The sequence below is a fragment of the Coregonus lavaretus genome (assembly GCF_964263955.1).
Source record: "Coregonus lavaretus genome assembly, chromosome: 21".
NCBI classification, from domain to species: domain Eukaryota; kingdom Metazoa; phylum Chordata; class Actinopteri; order Salmoniformes; family Salmonidae; genus Coregonus; species Coregonus lavaretus.
In genome coordinates, this window is record NC_140008.1 from 29,472,059 (window position 1) to 29,492,267 (window position 20,209).

General features: G+C 44.6%; 1 protein-coding gene across 1 annotated transcript; it reads left to right on the forward strand.

The window, feature by feature from the left end:
- Positions 1 to 260: 260 nt before the first annotated feature.
- cep135 (centrosomal protein 135) lies at positions 261 to 20,080 on the forward strand. Its single transcript, XM_084185459.1, has 24 exons — positions 261 to 343; positions 702 to 826; positions 957 to 1,147; positions 1,318 to 1,485; positions 1,678 to 1,819; positions 8,228 to 8,441; positions 8,639 to 8,854; positions 8,974 to 9,030; positions 10,197 to 10,347; positions 10,456 to 10,697; positions 10,850 to 11,005; positions 11,583 to 11,798; positions 11,995 to 12,146; positions 12,249 to 12,364; positions 12,456 to 12,610; positions 12,717 to 12,772; positions 12,879 to 13,047; positions 13,242 to 13,352; positions 15,177 to 15,362; positions 15,553 to 15,762; positions 19,115 to 19,317; positions 19,446 to 19,550; positions 19,685 to 19,840; positions 20,020 to 20,080. Exons 2-24 carry the CDS (start codon positions 714 to 716, stop codon positions 20,039 to 20,041), a joined length of 3,507 nt encoding a protein of 1,168 aa, XP_084041585.1. The 5' UTR covers positions 261 to 343; positions 702 to 713; the 3' UTR covers positions 20,042 to 20,080.
- Positions 20,081 to 20,209: the final 129 nt, after the last annotated feature.

A 20,209-nucleotide genomic window follows, 5' to 3' on the forward strand; every position in this document is an offset into this window, starting at 1 on the left:
AGATGACATGTGTCTTGTTTCCATGGAGAAGTTAAAGTGAAGTGGGATGTGCTTCGGCGCCATTTTCAAACCACTTTACCGCCGACAGAGAACAAGCTAGCTAGCTAGTTCAGATCAGGGCGAGCCGAACGACAGCTTTGCATTCATGAAATTCCATGCACTGACTGACCACAAAAGAGACCACCATCGCAAACCTCTACAAAGTGTTCCACATGGCACATACGTGAGCGTCCCATGCAGTCTTTTCAGCGTTGTTTGTTCGATAACTTTGTTTACAGAAGTCAGGTCAACAATCACAGCTGATTAGCTAACTTAGCTATCTAGCTAACCGGACCGTGGATTTGTGAGTATAATTTAGCTACTAATTAAAGTTTACTGGCAAGAATATATATATATTATAATTTTATAGCTATAGCAAGCTAGACTGTCAGTGAAATCCTGTTTGCCCTTTTGCCATAACTTTACCTGGCCTGAACGACCTAGCTAGCTAGCTCCAGCTTGACAAGATTAATGAGCTAGCTACTTGCTCTGGTCCAATAGTACCCCATTTCATTGACTGTCAATGCACTACCAGTCCATCTTGGGCTAGTCCAATAGTACTGGCTAGCTATCTAGTCAATAAACTATAGTCAGCAAATAAACTAGGTATAACCACAGATGGAGATGCTAGCTACGAATCTTTGCTATGTCCTGCATTGTAGGCTGCTGCAGCAATGAGCACCAATGCAGAGAGGAAGTTTATCAACCTTCGGAAACGTCTGGATCAGCTGGGATACAGACAGCCATTAGGAATCGAGACCCTGCCACTGGTGGAAAAATTATTCAGGTAAAGACATATTAACCTCTGAGACCATGATAGTCAATTACCGGTTATATAGAGAGATACTGTATATTAACATGTTGTTGCTTCCCATGTTACTCTGAATGAGGTTTGTGTGTTTCTGCCTATATTGCAGTGATCTGGTCCACACCACTGAAAGTCTGCGCAATGCCAAGCTCAATGCAGGGAAGACTGAAAAAGAAAGCCGTAATCTAGATGCCCTCCTGGAGCCATACAAGACGGAGAATGCCCGGCTGGTCCGGGAGAACAACGAGCTGCACCTTGGGCTCCTCAAGCTCAGGGAGGAGAAAGACCGAGTAAGCAGAGGTATAAGTCCACACAATATCATTCAGTGAAGCAGCAGTCCATTCCTATATGAATCCCACTGTCCTCTCATAACAGAAATAACCGGTCTAACCCATTCATTTTAACTAATTCTGTTATCAATGGCAATACATATATTTTGATATGAAACGTGTCACTGCCCTTTGTCTCAGAGCTCAAAGCCTACATCAGAAAGCTGGACCATGAGACATCAGACCTGAAGTTCCTAAACAACCAGTATGTGCACAAGGTCCGCTCCCTGGAGAAGGACAGCAAGGCCAAAACGGAGCGCATTCAGCAGCTGCAGGAGAAGAACATGCAGGCTGTGGTGCAGACACCAGGTAGGACATAGACCCAACATCCACTGGCATACACCTCATACTTCTTACTCACCCACAAGTTATTCACTCAAGTTCTTAAGCTAGAGCACCGCTACATGCCCTGTTTTTCTAACATGTGTACATCCAGTCTCTATCCAACCACACACCAGTTGACCAGGATGTTTCCCTTAATGTTCCATGCTGATTTGACAGGAGGGAAAAAGCACAGCATTCCTTTCAGACGTCAACGGATGCAGATTGATGAGCTCATCCCGCCCTCCTCTGGCCCCACTCAACCTGTGGCGCAGCCTGATGATCCATACATCGCAGATCTTCTGCAGGTGGCAGATGACAGGTGGGATCCTCCTTGTAGCTGTTTAATTACTTGCAAGCAATTAATTTTGTATTTTATTAATCATATTAACAAAGTAAAAATAAATAATATGGTAATGCAATTCACATCAAGATGCATCAAAGGGATATTTGCACAATTACTCAACAACAACACTAAAATAAAGTGCAATATGCATGTGAAATCAATATGTAAACATGGCTCAGACATTGTATAGGCTTATGCTATAATGTCTTCTTACAAAGAGAAAAAGATGTGCACTTGTGACTCTCATAAAGGGGGCGTGTCTGTAGCGCAGTACTTCTTATCTCCCACTCAGGGGTATTTATTTTTATTTTTTATTTAACCTTTATTTAACCAGGTAAGCAGTTGAGAACAAGTTCTCATTTACAACTGCGACCTGGCCAAGATAAAGCAAAGCAGTGCGATTTAAAAACAACAACACAGAGTTACATATGGGGTAAAACAAAACATAAAGTCAAAAATACAACAGAAAATATAAAATATATATACAGTGTGTGCAAAAGTAGCAAGTTATGGAGGTAAGGCAATAAATAGGCCATAGTGCAAAATAATTACAATTAGTATTAACACTGGAATGATAGATAGATGTGCAAGAGATGATGTGCAAATAGAGATACTGGGGTACAAAGGAGCAAAATAAATAACAATATGGGGATGAGGTAGTTGGGTGGGCTAATTTAATGTGGCTGTCAATTAAGTAGCTCTCTGTATCCCTGGAGGTCCATCCATCTGTAGGAAGTGCAACACAGGGTGCATTGGCCAAGTCATTGATAACTTTGGCTTTGGCTTGCTTTATAGGCTATTGAGTGTGTAATACCTTTTTGCTGAAATGGGTGCTAGAGGGAAGTTCATATTCTCAACCATCGAGAATGGCCGCATATCCGCGGCTATAAACATACCTATCGCTCTTGTAATAGCCTGAATTGTTTTAATTTTTCAGCAGAGATTTACTCGAGGCATACAAAGCAGCACATTTGACTCTCTCTCTATCTAATCTATTGATCGTGTCCAAAACATTAAGAACACCTTCCTAATATTGAGTTGTCCTCAGAACAGACTCAATTCTTTGAGGCATGGACTCTACAAGGTGTCGAAAGTGTTCCACAGGGATGCCGGCCCATATTGACTCCAATGCTTCCCACAGTTGTATCAAGTTGGCTGGATGTCCTTTGGGTGGTGGACCATTCTTGATACACACGGGAAACTATTGTTTGAAAAACCCAGCAGCGTTGCAGTTCTTGACACAAATCGGTGTGTCTGGCACCTACTACTATACCCAGTTCAAAGGCACTTCAATCCTTTGTCTTGCCCATTCACCCTATGAATGGCACACATACACAATCCATGTCTCAAGGCTTAAAAATCCTTCTTTAACCTGGCTCCTCCCGTTCATCTACACTGATTGAAGTGGATCTAACAAGTGATATAAATAAGGGATCATAGCTTTCACCTGGATTCACGTGGTCAGTCTATGTCATGGAAAAAGTGTTTGTGTGTGTACAGTGCATTCGGAAAGTATTCAGACCCCTTGACTTTTTCCACATTTTGTTACGTTACAGCCTTATTCTTAAATAGATTAAATCGTTTTTACCCCTCACTAATCTACACACAATACCCCATAATGACAAAGCAAAAACAGGTTTTTAGAGTTTATTGCCAAAAAACTGAAATATCACATTTACATAAGTATTCAGACCCTTTACTCAGTACTTTGTTGAGGAACCTTTAGCAGTGATTATAGCCTCGTCTTCTTGGGTATGACACTATAAGCTTGGCACACCTGTATTTGGGGAGTTTCTCCCATTCTTCTCTGCAGATCCTCTCAAGCACTGTCAGGTTGGATGGGGAGCGTCGCTGCACAGCTATTTTCAGGTCTCTCCAGAGTCTGAATGCCACTCAAGGACATTCAGACTTGTCCCGAAGCCACTCCTGCATTGTCTTGGCTCTGTGCTTAGGGTCGTTGTCCTGTTGGAAGGTGAACCTTCGCCCCAATCTGAGGTCCTGAGCGCTCAGGAGCAGGTTTTCATCAAGGATCTGTCTGTACTTTGCTCCGTTCGTATTTCCCTCAATCCTAACTAGTCTCCCAGTCCCTGCCACTGAAAAACATCCCCACAGCATGATGCTGGCACCACCATGCTTCATATTGGTTTCATCAGACCAGAGACTCTTGTTCCTCATGGTCTGAGAGTCCTTTAGGTGCCTTTTGGCAAACTCCAAGCGGGCTGTCATGTGCCTTTTACTGAGGAGTGGCTTCCGTCTGGCCACACTACCATAAAGGCCTGATTGGTGGGAGGTCCTGGAAGGTTCTCCCATCTCCACAGAGGAACTCTGGAGCTCTGTCAGCGTGACCATCGGGTTTTTGGTCACCTCCCTGACCAAGGCCCTTCTCCCCTGATTGCTCTGTTTGGCCGGGCGGCCAGCTCTAGGAAGAGTCTTGGCGGTTCCAAACTTCTTCCATTTAAGAATGATGGAGGCCACTGTGTTCTTGGGGACCTTCAATGCTGGAAAACGTTTTTGGTACCCTTCCCCAGATCTGTGCCTCGACACAATCCTGTCTCAGAGCTCTACGGACAATTCCTTCGATCTCATGGCTTGGTTTTTACTCTGACATGCACTGTCAACTGTGGGACCTTATATAGACCGGTGTGTGCCTTTCCAAATCATGTCCAATCAATTGAATTTACCACAGGTGGACTCCAATCAAGTTGTAGAAACATCTGAAGGATGATCAATGGAAACAGGATGCACCTGACCTCAATTTCGAGTCTCATAGCAAAGGGTCTGAATACTTATGTAAATAAGTTATTTCTGTTTTTTCGCTTTGTCATTATGGGGTGTTGTGTGTGTAGATTGAGGATTTTTATTTATTTTATCCATTTTATAATAAGGCTGTAATGTAACAAAGTGGAAAAAGTAAAGGGGTCTGAATACTTTCCGTGTGTGTCCTCTGTAGCTCAGCTGGTAGAGCACGGCGCTTGTAACGCCAAGGTAGTGGGTTCGATCCCCGGGACCACCCATACACAAAAATGTATGCACGCATGACTGTAAGTCGCTTTGGATAAAAGCGTCTGCTAAATGGCATATTATATTATTATTTATTATTATACATACATACATACTACCGTTGAAAAGTTTGGGGTCACTTAGAAATGTCCTTGTTTTCCATGAAAACATACATGAAATGAGTTTGAATAGGAAATATAGCAAAATGCATAGGAAATGTAGTCATTGACAAGGTTAGAAATAATGATTTTTAATATAAATAATAATTGTGTCCTTCAAACTTTTTGCTTTTGTCAAAGAATCCTCCGCAGCAATTACAGCCTTGCAGACCTTCGGCATTCTAGTTGTCAATTTGTTGAGGTAATCTGAAGAGATTTCACCCCTGCTTCCTGAAGCACCTCCCACACGTTGGATTGGCTTGATGGGCACTTCTTACATACCATACGGTCAAGCTGCTCCCACAACAGCTCAATAGGGTTGAGATCCGGTGACTGTGCTGGCCACTCCATTATAGACAGAATACCAGCTGACTTCTTCTTCCCTAAATAGTTATTGCATAGTTTGGAGCTGTGCTTTGGGTCATTGTCCTGTTGTAGGAGGAAATTGGCTCCAATCAAGCGCCGTCCACAGGGTATGGCATGGCGTTGCAAAATGGAGTAATAGCCTTCCCTCTTCAAGATCCCTATTACCCTGTACAAGCCTCCACCATGCTTGACAGATGGCATCAAGCACTCCGCCAGCATCTTTTCATTTGGTCTGCGTCTCACAAATGTTCTTCTTTGTGATCCGAACACCTCAAACTTCGATTTGTCTGTCCATCACACTTTTTTCCAATCTTCCTCTGTCCAGTGTCTGTGTTCTTTTGCCCATCTTAATCTTCTGAGATATGGCTTTTTCTTTGCAACTCTGCCTAGAAGGTCAGCATCCCAGAGTCGCATCTTCACTGTTGATGTTGAGACTGGTGTTTTGCGGGTACTATTTTATGAAGCTGCCAGTTGAGGACCTGTGAGGCGCCTGTTTCTCAAACTAGACACTAATGTATTTGTCCTCTTGCTCAGTTGTGCACCGGGGCCTCCCACTCCTCTTTCTATTCTGGTTAGAGCCACTTTGCACTGTTCTGTGAAGGGAGTAGTACACAGCGTTGTACGATATCTTCAGTTTCTTGGCAATTTCTCGCATGGAATAGCCTTCATTTCTCAGAACATGAATAGACTGACGCGTTTCAGAAGAAAGTTATTTGTTTCTGGCCATTTTGATCCTGTAATCGAACCCACAATTGCTGATGCTCCAGATACTCAACTAGTCTCAAGAAGGCCAGTTTTATTGCTTCTTTAATCAGCACAACCATTTTCAGTTGTGCTAACATAGTTACAAAATGGTTTTCTAATGATCAATTAGCCTTTAAAATGATAAACTTGGATTAGCAAACCCAATGTGCCATTGGAACACAGGACTGATGGTTGCTGATAATGGGCCTCTGTACGCCTATGTAGATATTCCATTAAAAATCAGCCGTTTCCAGCTACAATAGCCATTTACAACATTAACGATGTCTACACTGTATTTCTGATCAATTTTATGTTATTTTAATGGACAAATAAATTGCTTTTCTTTCGAAAACAAGGACATTTCTAAGTGACCCCAAACTTTTGAACGGTAGTGGTGTTTATGTATATTTTTATATATATAGTTGAAGTCTGAAGTTTACATACACTTAGGTTTGTGTCATTAAAACTCGTTTTTCAACCACTCCACAAATGTCTTGTTAACAAACTATAGTTTTGGCAAGTTGGTTAGGACATCTACTTTGCGCAAGACACAAGTAATTTTTCCAACAATTGTTTACAGACAGATTATTGCACTTATAATTCACTTTATCACAATTCCAGTGGGTCAGAAGTTTACGTACACTAAGGTGCCTTTAAAAAGCTTCGAAAATTCCAGATAATGATGTCATGGCTTTAGAAGCTTCTGATAGGCTAATTGACATAATTTGAGTCAATTGGAGGTGTACCTGTGGATGTATTTCAAGGCCTACCTTCAAACTCAGTGCCTCTTTGCTTGACATCATGGGAAAATCTAAAGAAATCAGCCAAGACCTTAGAAAATACATTGTAGACCTCCACAAGTCTGGTTCATCCTTGGGAGCAACTTCCAAACGCCTGAAGGTACCACGTTCATCTATACAAACAATAGTACGCAACTATAAACACCATGGGACCACGCAGCCGTCATACCGCTCAGGAAGGAGACGCATTCTGTCTCCTAGAGATGAACGTACTTTGGTGCGAAAAGTGCAAATCAATCCCAGAACAACAGCAAAGGACCTTTTGAAGATGCTGGAGGAAACAGGTACAAAAGTATCTATATCCACAGTAAAACGAGTCCTATATCGACATAACCTGAAAGGCCGCTCAGCAAGGAAGAAGCCACTGCTCCAAAACCGCCATAAAAAAGCCAGACTACGGTTTGCAACTGCACATGTGGACAAAGATTGTACTTTTTGGAGAAATGTCCTCTGGTCTGATGAAACAAAATAGAACTGTTTTGCCATAATGACCATCGTGTTTGGAGGAAAAATGGGGGGCTTGCAAGCAGAAGAACAGCATCCCAACCGTGAAGCACGGGGGTGGCAGCATCATGCTGTGGGGGTGCTTTGCTGCAGGAGGGACTGGTGCACTTCACAAAATAGATGGCATCATGAGGAAGGAAAATTATGTGGAAATATTGAAGCAACATCTCAAGACAGCAGTCAGGTCTTCCAAATGGACAATGACCCCAAGCATTCTTCCAAAGTTGTGGCAAAATGGCTTAAGGACAACAAAGTCAAGGTATTGGAGTGGCCATCACAAAGCCCTGACCTCAATCCTATAGAACATTTGTGGGCAGAACTGAAAAGGCGTGTGCGAGCAAGGAGGCCTACAAACCTGACTCCGTTACACCCGCTCTGTCAGGAGGAATGGCCAAAATTCACCCAACTTATTGTGGGAAGCTTGTGGAAGGCTACCCAAAACGTTTGACCCAAGTTAAACAATTTAAAGGCAATGCTACCAAATACTAATTTAGTGTATGTAAACTTCTGACCCACTGGGAATGTGATGAAATAAAAAATTAAAGCTGAAACAAATCATTCTCTCTACAATTATATTGACATTTCACATTCTTAAAATAAAGTGGTGATCCTAACTGACCTAAGACAGGGAATGTTTACTAGGATTAAAAGTCAGGAATTGTGAAAAACTGAGTTTAAATGTATTTGACTAAGTGTATGTAAACTTCTGACTTTAACTGTATATATATTTATACGCCCCCCTCCCAACCGATTCAGTACAAATATGTGTACCGTTACACCCCTTGTAATAACTGCAATGAATTTTACTCTAGGATCCAGGAGCTGCAGCAGGACATAACCAAACTGAAATTAGACCTTGAAAGATCTCATGGCGGTATCAAACACCTGCACATACAGGTTGAAGAACGAGACAAGGAGATTGTGCGTCTTAGTCGAGCACTTGATGGAGGGCGTCCTCATGATGTCATCTCCCTAGAGGCTCAGACCATCAGCAATGAGAAACTGATTGCCCACCTTAACCTGCAGGTAAAAACCAAACCCTGACCCACTTCAACAATGGGTATTACCCACACATTGAACTGATCTCCACAACCTACCCTCAAACTGAAACTGACCACACATAACTTACTTGTATCTGTCGACACCAACAACCATCAACCCAGGGTTTTTAAGAGTACTTTGAGCACTTACCACACATTGACCTCTCGGTGTCGTGTTCCCAGATCGAGTACCTGCAGGAGACTAACAGGACTCTGGAGCAGAAGGTTCAGGGGTTGCAGCAGAGGAAGAAGGATGCCTCCACTGAGGTGGCGGACCTCAGTGCCAAGAACCAGGAGCTGTGTCAGGAGCTCACCCACATAGACCACCTGGCCAAGCAGCTGGAGAAGGACAAGGACCTGGTGTTGGAGACTGCTGACCTGGAACTACAGGAGGCCAAGGTGAGAAAGGAGGGAGACGATAAATGGGAACAGGAGAAATACTGTATAAAGACAGGCAGAGGGTTCAATATGAGGGAATCTTTTTTGACAAGAAATCTGTGGCCTGTTTTTCTCCACAGAAAGAAATCCAAAAGCAACACAGAGACTTGGAAGATGTAATCACAAAGTTAAGAAGGGTATTACTTTTTATTTATTGGTCTTTTAAAGGCTTCAATCAATCACATTTTATTTATAAAGTCCTTTTTACATAATCAAATGTCACAAAGTGCTATACAGAAACCCAGCCTAAAACCCCAAACAGCAAGCAATGCAGATGTAGAAGCACGGTGGCTAGGAAAAACTCCCTAGAAAGGAAGAAACCTAGGAAGAAACCTAGAGAGGAACCTGGCTCTGAGGGGTGGCCAGTCATCTTCTGGCTGTGCCAGGTGGAGATCATAACAGTACATGGCCATTAAAGGTCAGATTTTTCTCCAAGATGTTCAAACGTTCATAGATGACCAGCAGGATCAAATAATAATCACAGTGGTTGTAGAGGGTGCAACAGATCAGTACATCATGAGTAAATGTCACTTGGCTTTTCATAGCCGGGCATTTAGAGGTTGAAATAGCATGTGTGGTAGAGGGAGAGAGAGTTGAAAACAGCAGGTCTGGGACAAGGTAGCACGTCCAGTGAACAGGTCAGGGTTCCATAGCCGCAGGCAGAAGAGTGGAAACTGGAGCAGCAGCACGACCAGGTGGACTGGGGACAGCAAGGAATCATCAGGCCAGGTAGTCCTGAGGCATGGTCCTAGGGCTCAGGTCCTCCGGGAGGGGAAGGAGAGAGGGAGAATTAGAGGGAGCATACTTAAATTCACACAGGACACCAGATAAGACAGGAGAATAACACCAGATATAACAGACTGACCCTAGCCCCCCAGCACACAGACTATTGCAGCATAGATACTGGAGGCTGAGACAGGGGGGTTCGGGAGACACTGTGTCCCCGTCCGACGATACCCCCGGACAGGGCCAACTAGGCAGGATATAACCCCACCCACTTTGCCAAAGCACGGCCCCCACACCACCAGAGGGATATCAACAGACCACCAACCTACTAACCTGAGACAAGGCTGAGTATAGCCCACGAAGATCTCCTCCACTGCACGAGCCCGAGGGAGCGACAAAGGCTTGTAGCCTACACGTTCCTGTTGTAAAAACCTAACGTCTCAATGACTAGAGAATGTCTATGTTACAGTACCACATCCTTGTTTTACCAGATAGTTGTTAAAGGTCAGCTTAATCTGGGCAGCATTTTACTCACTATATCATAGCTGTGTCTGACTCCTCTGACTGGATGTTTTAGGACCAGGCTGAGGGAGACTACGAGAAAGACCATCTGAGGGACCAGCTGGGGGAGCTCAGGGAGCAGAATGAGAAGATGGAGGGACTGATTAACTTCCTGGAGGAAGAGAAGAGGAGGCTTCAGGACAAACTAGAGAAAATGACTGATGCTGGTGAGTAGCAGTGTTTCTCTCCTGTACCACTGGAACTTTGGGACTCAAATGTCTCTCATTGATTATAGTTGGCCTAAGCACGACTGACTCTCTGGTTGCTGTTCCTAGATAAAGAGCTGGTGCTTGAGCTGGAGAGCATGAGGTCTAAACACGGTGTGTGTGGGAAGGAACGCTCCCCATCTCGCCTGGACGCATTTGTCAGGAGCCTGGAAGAGGAGAGGGACTATTACCGACAGGAGGCTGAGCGCTACCGCAGGGCCAGAGGACCAGGGCTCATGGACCCCAGCCCCACCCGCAGCAGCCCAGGCAGGGGCAGGAGCCCCAGGGGGAGAGCAGGCTGGCATGGCAGGGTGAGAGAGCCAGCCAGTCCACTAATGCAAAGAATACATTATGTTCTCATTTACTGTATATACATACATAAACTCATGGTACTACTGTAAGTCTTATATCCATTATTATGTTTGCATGTATGTTAAAGGATTTCTTTTTGTGTGTTATTTAGGGGAACAATGTTGATTTGGAGCTCTCCCGGACAGTGAAGGAGAGAGATGAGCTCCAGGCTGTACTGCTGGGTTTTGAGAGACACATGGAGGACATCCAAACCAACGTCAAGGCCCTTACTGCTGAGAGGGACCAGCTTAGTTTACAGTGCAAAAAGGTGAGACAGGCCCGTCCAGGACATGGCATATCAAATGAAAAAGACTGCTTCAGTGTAGTACCAAATATTGAAAGTCTAAACATACCTATCAACTCAGGTATCAAATACGCATCTTACACCCTCAGTTGGATCAGTATTTGAAAGCAGCTACTATCAGTCTATGACAGGGGCACTCAAGTACCACTACTGTCCGGTCACAGACACATTTCCTAGGTGGCAAAGGTCTGGATGGATATTATCATATTATTATAATAATATTATTATTTATCGGCATAGTAACGAACACCGACCTCGCGACCCCAAACTGTTCACACCCCTCTTGTTGGCGGAGAGAAAATGTTGTTTTAAAGCTCATTTCGTGCAAATCTACACATTTTGCCATGGGTCGGAGAGATAATGTTGCCATTTTAAAGCGAATTTCCTGCAATTCTGCACATCTTACCATGCCTTATGTGCCATGTCTTTTTTTAAAATCAGGACCCGCATTGACCCCTTTCTGAGTGCGGATCTGGACCGCGGTCCACCTGTTGAGTAAGGCTGGTCTATGACATTGTGTACATCTATGTCTGTACTGTAGGTTCAGGAGGAGCTGAGGCAGGCCCGTATAGGATCAGAGCTGTCCACAGAGGTCCTGAGGCTGAAGGAGGAGAGGGAGCAGGCTGATGCTGACCTACAAAGGATCACCTCCGAGAGGGACACACTCAGAGAGAAACTAAAAGTTGCCCAGACCTGTGCTCTCACAGACCGAGAGGAAGAGAGGAGGATCCTGAACCTGGAAAAAACCATCAAGACTGTGAGACGGATCACCTTCTCACCAAATCAAAGCAAAATGATCCTGTTCAAGTTGATCATATTACTTTTTGTAGATCGAACACGTTACAAAGATTTTACAACCATGTCTGCCTCTGCCATTATTACCACCTCAGCTGATCTTGCATGCATATTGTACCAGGAGTAGAGTGAGTTATGGTGTGTGTTTTGGTCCCCAGTTGGAGAGGGAACGTCTGGACCTGCGGTCCCAGGTGTCAGTGCTGAAGGAGGACAGGGTGGCTATAGAGGAGGAGCTGAAGGTTCGGTCCACTGCCCTGGTCCACACTGCAGAGGAGACAGCCCAGCAGAGAGCCGAGTCCAGCGCACTACGGTACTGTCTGTCGTGTCCGTCTTTCTTTGTATGGATGTGATGTCATTATGTCATATTCATTTGTTAGTGATGGGAAATGGCTCATTCCCGCTCTATGTTTAGGCTGTTGCAGGAGCAGATGGAACAGTCTCTGTTTGACACACAGCACAGGCTCTCTGTGAAGACCAACGAGCTTCATGCTGCCCACAAGCAGATGGAGAAACTGGAGGAGAAAATAGGTGAGGGTTTGTGGATGCAGGGTTTAGATATCTTACACAGTTTCCCTTTGTTTATTCAGAGATGTTCTGTTTTTTTTTTGTTTTTTTTTAGCTGAGCTGAGTCGCCATGGCTCCACCCAGAGAGACGGAGTTACTGTGCTCCAGAAGACTATCTCTGCTCTGGACAAGGAGAAGGATACTCTGCAGGATGACGTGGACCAGAAGACTGAGAGCCTGGCCCTGCTGCAGGACGAGCTATTCAGGAGGGTAGGGCACTAGATACCAGTGACTGGCCTGTTCGTGTTAGAGGGACTAGAACTATAGGAGTAGGCAGTCATGCAGAGAGCAAGCACTGTTCTCTCTCATTCTGCAGGAGAAGACCCTGGAGGAAGTTAGACTTACTGTTAAAGACATGGAGAACTCCCTAGAGTAAGTGTACTCTTCTCTTGTGTTTTGAGTTGTATGTGCATTTGTGTGAGAGGCATGTCTACCGAATATGTGTGAGTGGATCAGTGATATTGTGTTGTACCTGCAGTCAGCTGAAGGGGGCACTGAGCAGCCGTGAGCGGGAGATAGCCAGTCTACGCAGACAACTTGAATCTGCCCAGGAGGAGCTGTCTGGAGTGGGGAGAGACCGAGAGATCGCCCTGAGAGAGAACCGGAGACTACAGGATGACCTAGCCACTATGACCAGGGAGAACCAGGTACAGAGCACAGTTGGATAACAAAGAGCTTTTGTGAACAGAACAAACTAGATTGGTTTAATTTCTGTCACCCACAATAGACGTATCTAACTTGGGGGCACATTTACCCTACACGTTCTTTATTTAATTGGGATGCAAACATTTCATACACACTCTGTTTTCATGGGTCTCATTTGCACGTGTTTTGTGTCCAGGCTGTGCATGCTGAGATGGAGGAGGCCTTGCATGAGAAAGACGAGCTGAAGATGAGAGTTCACTCCTACATCTCAGAAGTGGCCAGGATAGAGAATATGATGCTTGCAAAGGTAAGAGTGGTAACACTACACAGCAGTAGTAAATTCACACTAGATGTTTCCCTCAAAAGGATTGTATTCTAGTGTAGATATTACAATTTGATTATTACAGTTGAAGTTGGAAGTTTACAATAAACCTTAGCCAAATATATTTAAACTCAGTTTTTCACAATTCCTGACATTTAATCCTAGTAAAGAATTTGTTTTAGTTCAGTTAGGATCACCACTTTTATTTTAAGAATGTGAAATGTCATAATAATAGTAGACAGAATGATTTATTTCACCTTTTATTTATTTCATCACATTCCCAGTGGGTCAGAAGTTTACATACTCAATTAGTATTTGGTAGCATTGCCTTTAAATTGTTTAACTTGGGTCAAACGTTTCGGGTAGCCTTCCACAAGCTTCCCACAATAAGTTGGGGGAATTTTGGCCCATTCCTCCTGACAGAGCTGGTGTAACTGAGTCAGGTTTGTAGGCCTCCTTGCTCACACACACTTTTTCAGTTCTGCCCACAAATGTTCTATAGGATTGAGGTCAGGGCTTTGTGATGGCCACTCCAATACCTTGACTTTGTTGTCCTTAAGCCATTTTGCCACAACTTTGGAAGTATGCTTGGGGTCATTGTCCATTTGGAAGACCCATTTGCGACCAAGCTTTAACTTCCTGACTGCTGTCTTGAGATGTTGCTTCAATATATCCACATCATTTTCCTTCCTCATGATGCCATCTATTTTGTGAAGTGCACCAGTCCCTCCTGCAGCAAAGCAACCCCACAGCATGATGCTGCCACCCCCGTGCTTCACGGTTGGGATGGTGTTCTTCGGCTTGCAAGCAAACCCCTTTTTCCTCCAAACATAACGATGGTCATTATGGCAAAACAGTTCTATTTTTGTTTCATCAGACCAGAGGACATTTCTCCAAAAAGTATGATCTTTGTCCACATGTGCAGTTGCAAACCGTAGTCTGGCTTTTTCTAATGGAGGTTTTGGAGCAGTGGCTTCTTCCTTGCTGAGTGGCCTTTCAGGTTATGTCGATATAGGACTCGTTTTACTGTGGATATAGATACTTTTGTACCTGTTTCCTCCAGCATCTTCAAAAGGTCCTTTGCTGTTGTTCTGGGATTGATTTGCACTTTTCGCACCAAAGTACGTTCATCTCTAGGAGACAGAACGCGTCTCCTTCCTGAGCGGTATGACGGCTGCGTGGTCCCATAGTGTTTATACTTGCATACTATTGTTTGTACAGATGAACGTGGTACCTTCAGGCGTTTGGAAATTGCTCCCAAGGAAGAACCAGGTCTACAATTTTTTTTCGGAGGTCTTGGCTGATTTCTTTTGATTTTCCCATGATGTCAAGCAAAGAGGCACTGAGTTTGAAGGTAGGCCTTGAAATACAGCCACAGGTACACCTCCAATAAACTCAAATAATGTCAATTAGCCTATCAGAAGCTTCTAAAGCCATGACATCATTTTCTGGAATTTTCCAAGCTGTTTAAAGGCACAGTCAACTGGAATTGTGATACAGTGAATTATAAGTGAACATTAAATAATCTGTCTGTAAACAATTGTTAGAAAAATTACTTGTGTCATGCACAAAGTAGATGTCCTAACCGACTTGCCAAAACTATAGTTTGTTAACAAGAAATTTGTGGAGTGGTTGAAAAACGAGTTTTAATGACTCCAACCTAAGTGTATGTAAACTTACAACTTCAACTGTATGTATCTACTGGAATTGATAATGGCTGTCTTTCCAGTGTTTAGCCAAGTACACATCCTCCAGTTGCTATGGAGTCCTTCCAATAGTTTTAAACAGATTAAGTAATGTGTCTCCCAGGAGCAGGAGAACAGGGAGATGCTGGAGCGGTTCCAGATGGCCCATGGTGAGTCAGAGGACCGGGAGCTGAAGCTGCAGCACGCTGAGGGCCTCAACAACTCCATCCGCCTGGAGCTGCTCTCCTCAGACACGGAGAGACGACACCTCAGAGAGACTGTGGGACATCAGGAGAGAGAGATCCAGGAGGTGAGACTGTGGGGGCAATGTGGGCGGAGAAAAATGCTGTTGGCAAAGTGTTAAATGGGGAGAGTTTAAGTTCTGTTTAAAATGTCCAGTAACTTATGTTGTCTGCGCTTGCCTGCCTCTACCCAATACTGAAATCACTTGCATTGTTGCAATTGGTGATGAGGATCCCTGTTCTGTCCCCACGTTACAGCACATGAATGCCCTGCAGGCGTATGAAGCCAAGGTGTCGTCCCTGGCCCGGGGCATGTCCCGGCTGGAGGAGGAGCTGCAGGCGGCCCGGGGGGAGAAGACTGTCCTGCTCTCTGACCTGGCCTCCGTCAGGGAGCTCTGTGTCAAACTGGACTCCAGCAAAGAGCTCAGCACCCGCCAGCTTACCTCCAAGAGCATGGAGCTGGAGAGGGTGAGCAAACTCTGACTGCATCCCAATCCTCCACCTGTTTCACTTTTTTTCAGGACCCTGTCTTTCAAAGATTATTTGTAAAAATCCAAATAACTTCACAGATCTTAATTGTAAAGGGTTTAAACACTGTTTCCCATGCTTGTTCAATGAACCATAAACAATTAATGAACATGCACCTGTGGAACGGTCGTTAAGACACTAACAGCTTACAGAAGGTAGGCAATTAAGGTCACAGTTATGTACATTTAGGACACTAAAGAGGCCTTTCGACAGACTCAGAAAAACACCAAAAGAAAGATGCCCAGGGTCCCTGCTCATCTGCGTGAACGTGCCTTAGGCATGCTGCAAGGAGGCATGAGGACTGCAGATGTGGCCAGGGCAATAAATTGCAATGTCCGTACTGTGAGATGCCTAAGACAGTGCTACAGGGAGACAGGACGGACAGCTGATCATCCTCGCAGTGGCAGACCACGTGTACAGGATGGCAACAACAATTGCCCGAGTTACACCAGGAAAGCACAATCCCTCCATCAGTGCTCAGACTGTCCGCAATAGGCTGAGAGAGGCTGGACTGAGGGCTTGTAGGCATGTTGTAAGGCAGGTCCTCACCAGACATCACCGGCAACAACGTCGCCTATGGGCACAAACCCACCGTCGCTGGACCAGACAGGACTGGCAAAAAGTGCTCTTCACTGACCAGTCACGGTTTTGTCTCACCAGGGGTGATGGTCAAATTCGCGTTTATCGTCGAAGGAATGAGCGTTACACCGAGGCCTGTACTCTGGAGCGGGATCGATTTGGAGGTGGAGGGTCCGTCATGGTCTGGGGCGGTGTGTCACAGCATCATCGGACTGAGCTTGTTGTCATTGCAGGCAATCTCAACGTTGTGCGTTACAGGGAAGACATCCTCCTCCCTCATGTGGTACCCTTCCTGCAGGCTCATCCTAACATGACCCTCCAGCATGACAATGCCACCAGCCATACTGCTCGTTCTGTGCATGATTTCCCGCAAGACAGGAATGTCGGTGTTCTGCCAAGGCCAGCAACGAGCCGAATCTCAATCCCATTGAGCACATCTGGGACCTGTTGGATCGGAGAGTGAGGGCTAGGGTCATTCCCCCCAGAAATGTCAGGGAACTTGCAGGTGCCTTGGTGGAAGAATGGGGTAACATCTCACAGCAAGAACTGGCAAATCTGGTGCAGTCCATGAGGAGGAGGTGCACTGCAGTACTTAATGCAGCTGGTGGCCACACCAGATACTGACTGTTACTTTTGATTTTGACCCCCCAATTGTTCAGGGACACATTATTCCATTTCGGTTAGTCACATGTCTGTGGAACTTGTTCAGTTTATGTCTCAGTTGTTGAATCTTGTTATGTTCATGCAAATATTTACACATGTTAAGTTTGCTGAAGATAAACGCAGTTGACAATTAGAGGACGTTTATTTTCTTGCTGAGTTTATAATCTTCTTCTTGGCTTATTTAGTTGTTTCATGTTCTTTTACTTTAGATTCCTATCCATTGTGATTATCTCATTTGGGCAGACTAAGCAAGTGTGACATATAACTGATCTCTGTTATGTACACACACAGTTAATATACAGTACCAGTCAAAAGTTTGGACACACCTACTCATTCAAGGGTTTTTCTTTATTTTTACTATTTTTTACATTGTAGAATAATAGTGAAAACATCAAAACATGAAAATAACACATATGGAATCATGTAGGAACCAAAAAAGTGTTAAACAAATCAAAATATATTTGAGATTCTTCAAATAGCCACCCTTTGCCTTGATATCAGCTTTGCACACTCTTGCCATTCTCACAAACAGTTTAATGAGGAATGCTTTTCCAACAGTCTTGAAGGAGTTCCCACATGCTGAGCACTTGTTGGCTGCTTTTCCTTCACTCTGCCGTCCGACTCATCCCAAACCATCTCAATTGGGTTGAGGTCGGGGGATTGTGGAGGGCAGGTCATCTGATGCAGCACTAAATCACTCTCCTTCTTGGTAAAATAGCCTTTACACAGCCTGGAGGTGTGTTGGGTCATTGTCCTGTTGAAGAAGAAAAAAATGATAGTCCCACTAAGCCCAAACCAGATGGGATGGCGTATCGCTGCAGAATGTTGTGGTAGCCATGCTGGTTAAGTGTGCCTTGAATTAAATGAATCACCGACAGTGTCACCAGCAAAGCACCATCACACCACATCCTCCATGCTTCACGGTGGGAACCACACATGCAGAGATCATCCGTTCACCTACTCTGCGTCTCACAAAGACACGGCGGCTGGAACCAAAAATCTCAAATTTGGACTCATCAGACCAAAGGACAGATTTCCACCGGTCTAATGTTCATTGCTCGTGTTTCTTTGCCCAAGCAAGTCTCTTTTTCTTATTGGTGTCCTTTAGTAGTGGTTTCTTTGCAACAATTCGACCATGAAGGCCTGATTCACGCAGTCTCCTCTGAACAGTTGATGTTGAGATGTGTCTGTTACTTGAACTCTGTGAAGCATTTATTTGGGCTGCAATTTCTGAGGTGCAGTTAACTCTAATGAACTTATCCTCTGCAGCAGAGGTAACTCTGGGTCTTCCTTTCCTGTGGCGTTCCTCATGAGAGCCAGTTTCATCATAACGCTTGATGGTTTTTGCAACTGCACTTGAAATTTTCAAAGTTCTTGAAATTTCCCGGATTGACTGACCTTCGTGTTTTAAAGTAATGATGGACTGTGGTTACTCTTTGCTTATTTGAGCTGTTCTTGCCATAATATGGACTTGGTCTTTTACCAAATAGGGCTATCTTCTGTATACCCCCCCCCCCACCTTGTCACAACACAACTGATTGACTGCATTAAGAAGGAAAGAAATTCCACAAATTAACTTTTAACAAGGCACACCTGTTAATTGAAATGCATTCCAGGTGACTACCTCATGAAGCTGGTTAAGAGAATGCCAAGAGTGTGCAAAGCTGTCAAGGCAAAGGGTGGCTATTTGAAGAATCTCAAATATATTTTGATTTGTTTAACACTTTTTTTTGGTTACTACATGATTCCATATGTTCTCTTTCATAGTTTTGATGTCTTCACTATTATTCTACAATGTAGAAAATAGTATAAATAAAGAAAACCCTTGAATGAGTAGGTGTGTCCAATGTTTTGACTGGTACTATGTCTATCTCACACACACACACACACACACACACACACACACACACACACACACAATGCATGTACCAATAAGTTGCGATACAGGCCTTGCAGGAACCCTAGTTATAACAATATGATGTGCCCTGTCTGTGTAGCGTCGACTCCGCCCTTCATTATGTCTGTCTATGGGCTTGTGCTGCTCTCGTAGGTGACAGGAGAGCTGGAGGATGTGCGCTCGGAGGCAGAGCTGCTGAAGAAGCAGCTGGCCAGTGAGAGGCTGACTGTCCGTAACCTAGAGACACTTCTCTCCTCCAATCGGCAGAAGGAGTTCCACACCCATCTGAGCACCAGTGAGAGGGAGTCAGAGCTGAAGGTTCTGCGGGACAGACTCGCCCTAGCTGACAGCAAAACGTAAGAGATGGTCCTAAAGAATCCTCGAGCCAACAAATGTACTTCTCCACAGACCCACTGATTACACACAATCTTGAGTCTTACTGATTTAATAAAGATGATTAACCGTGTGTGTATTGTGTGTGCAGGGCAGGGCATGCAAGGGAGGTTTCACTACTCCGAGGGAAAGTCTCTCAGCTGCAGACAGAGATGGACGTGCTGAAGAGACAGCTGACCACTGAGCGCTTTGAGCGGTGAGCTGAATGACTCTTTATGTGCCCTGCTTATCAGTCACCTACCTCAATAATCCAAATTAATGTTTGAGTGTAATTGAAAAGGCTGTGGGCTGCTATCTGTCCCTCATGCCTTTGTTGTCTCTCTACCTCAGTGAGCGGGCTGTGCAGGAGATGCGGAGGCAAGGTGTGTCTTTCTCCTCACTGCGGAGCTCCTCCCCCCTGAGCAGATCTCTGAGTCCCCGTCCCCCCTCCCCGGAACGTTCCATCCTGCGAACTCCAGAGCGCTCCACCGACCGGTCACCAGAGAAGTGAGTTACACTCACAATACTACGTACGTCCTTGCACACACACACATCACACCACTTCCTACTTTTACATCCATTATTCTGCAATCACTGCGATAATCTACCATCTATAAAACAGAGACTTTAATGATCACACTGATTGTATTCAAACCTGTAATTGTGACTTCCCCTTTCCTCCACAGAATCGTGAGCTTTAAGGAGTAGAGACACAGGACAGACAGGGAAATGAAGGAGCTGGAGAAGTGAGTGAGAAGCCTGAAAGGGTATCAGTTTGGACGCATCACACAAACTATTCACACACAACTTGGCAACTATTATGTGTCCAACAAAATAGAGCTTCTAATGGTCTAAAATGTCAGCTTCCTCCTCCTT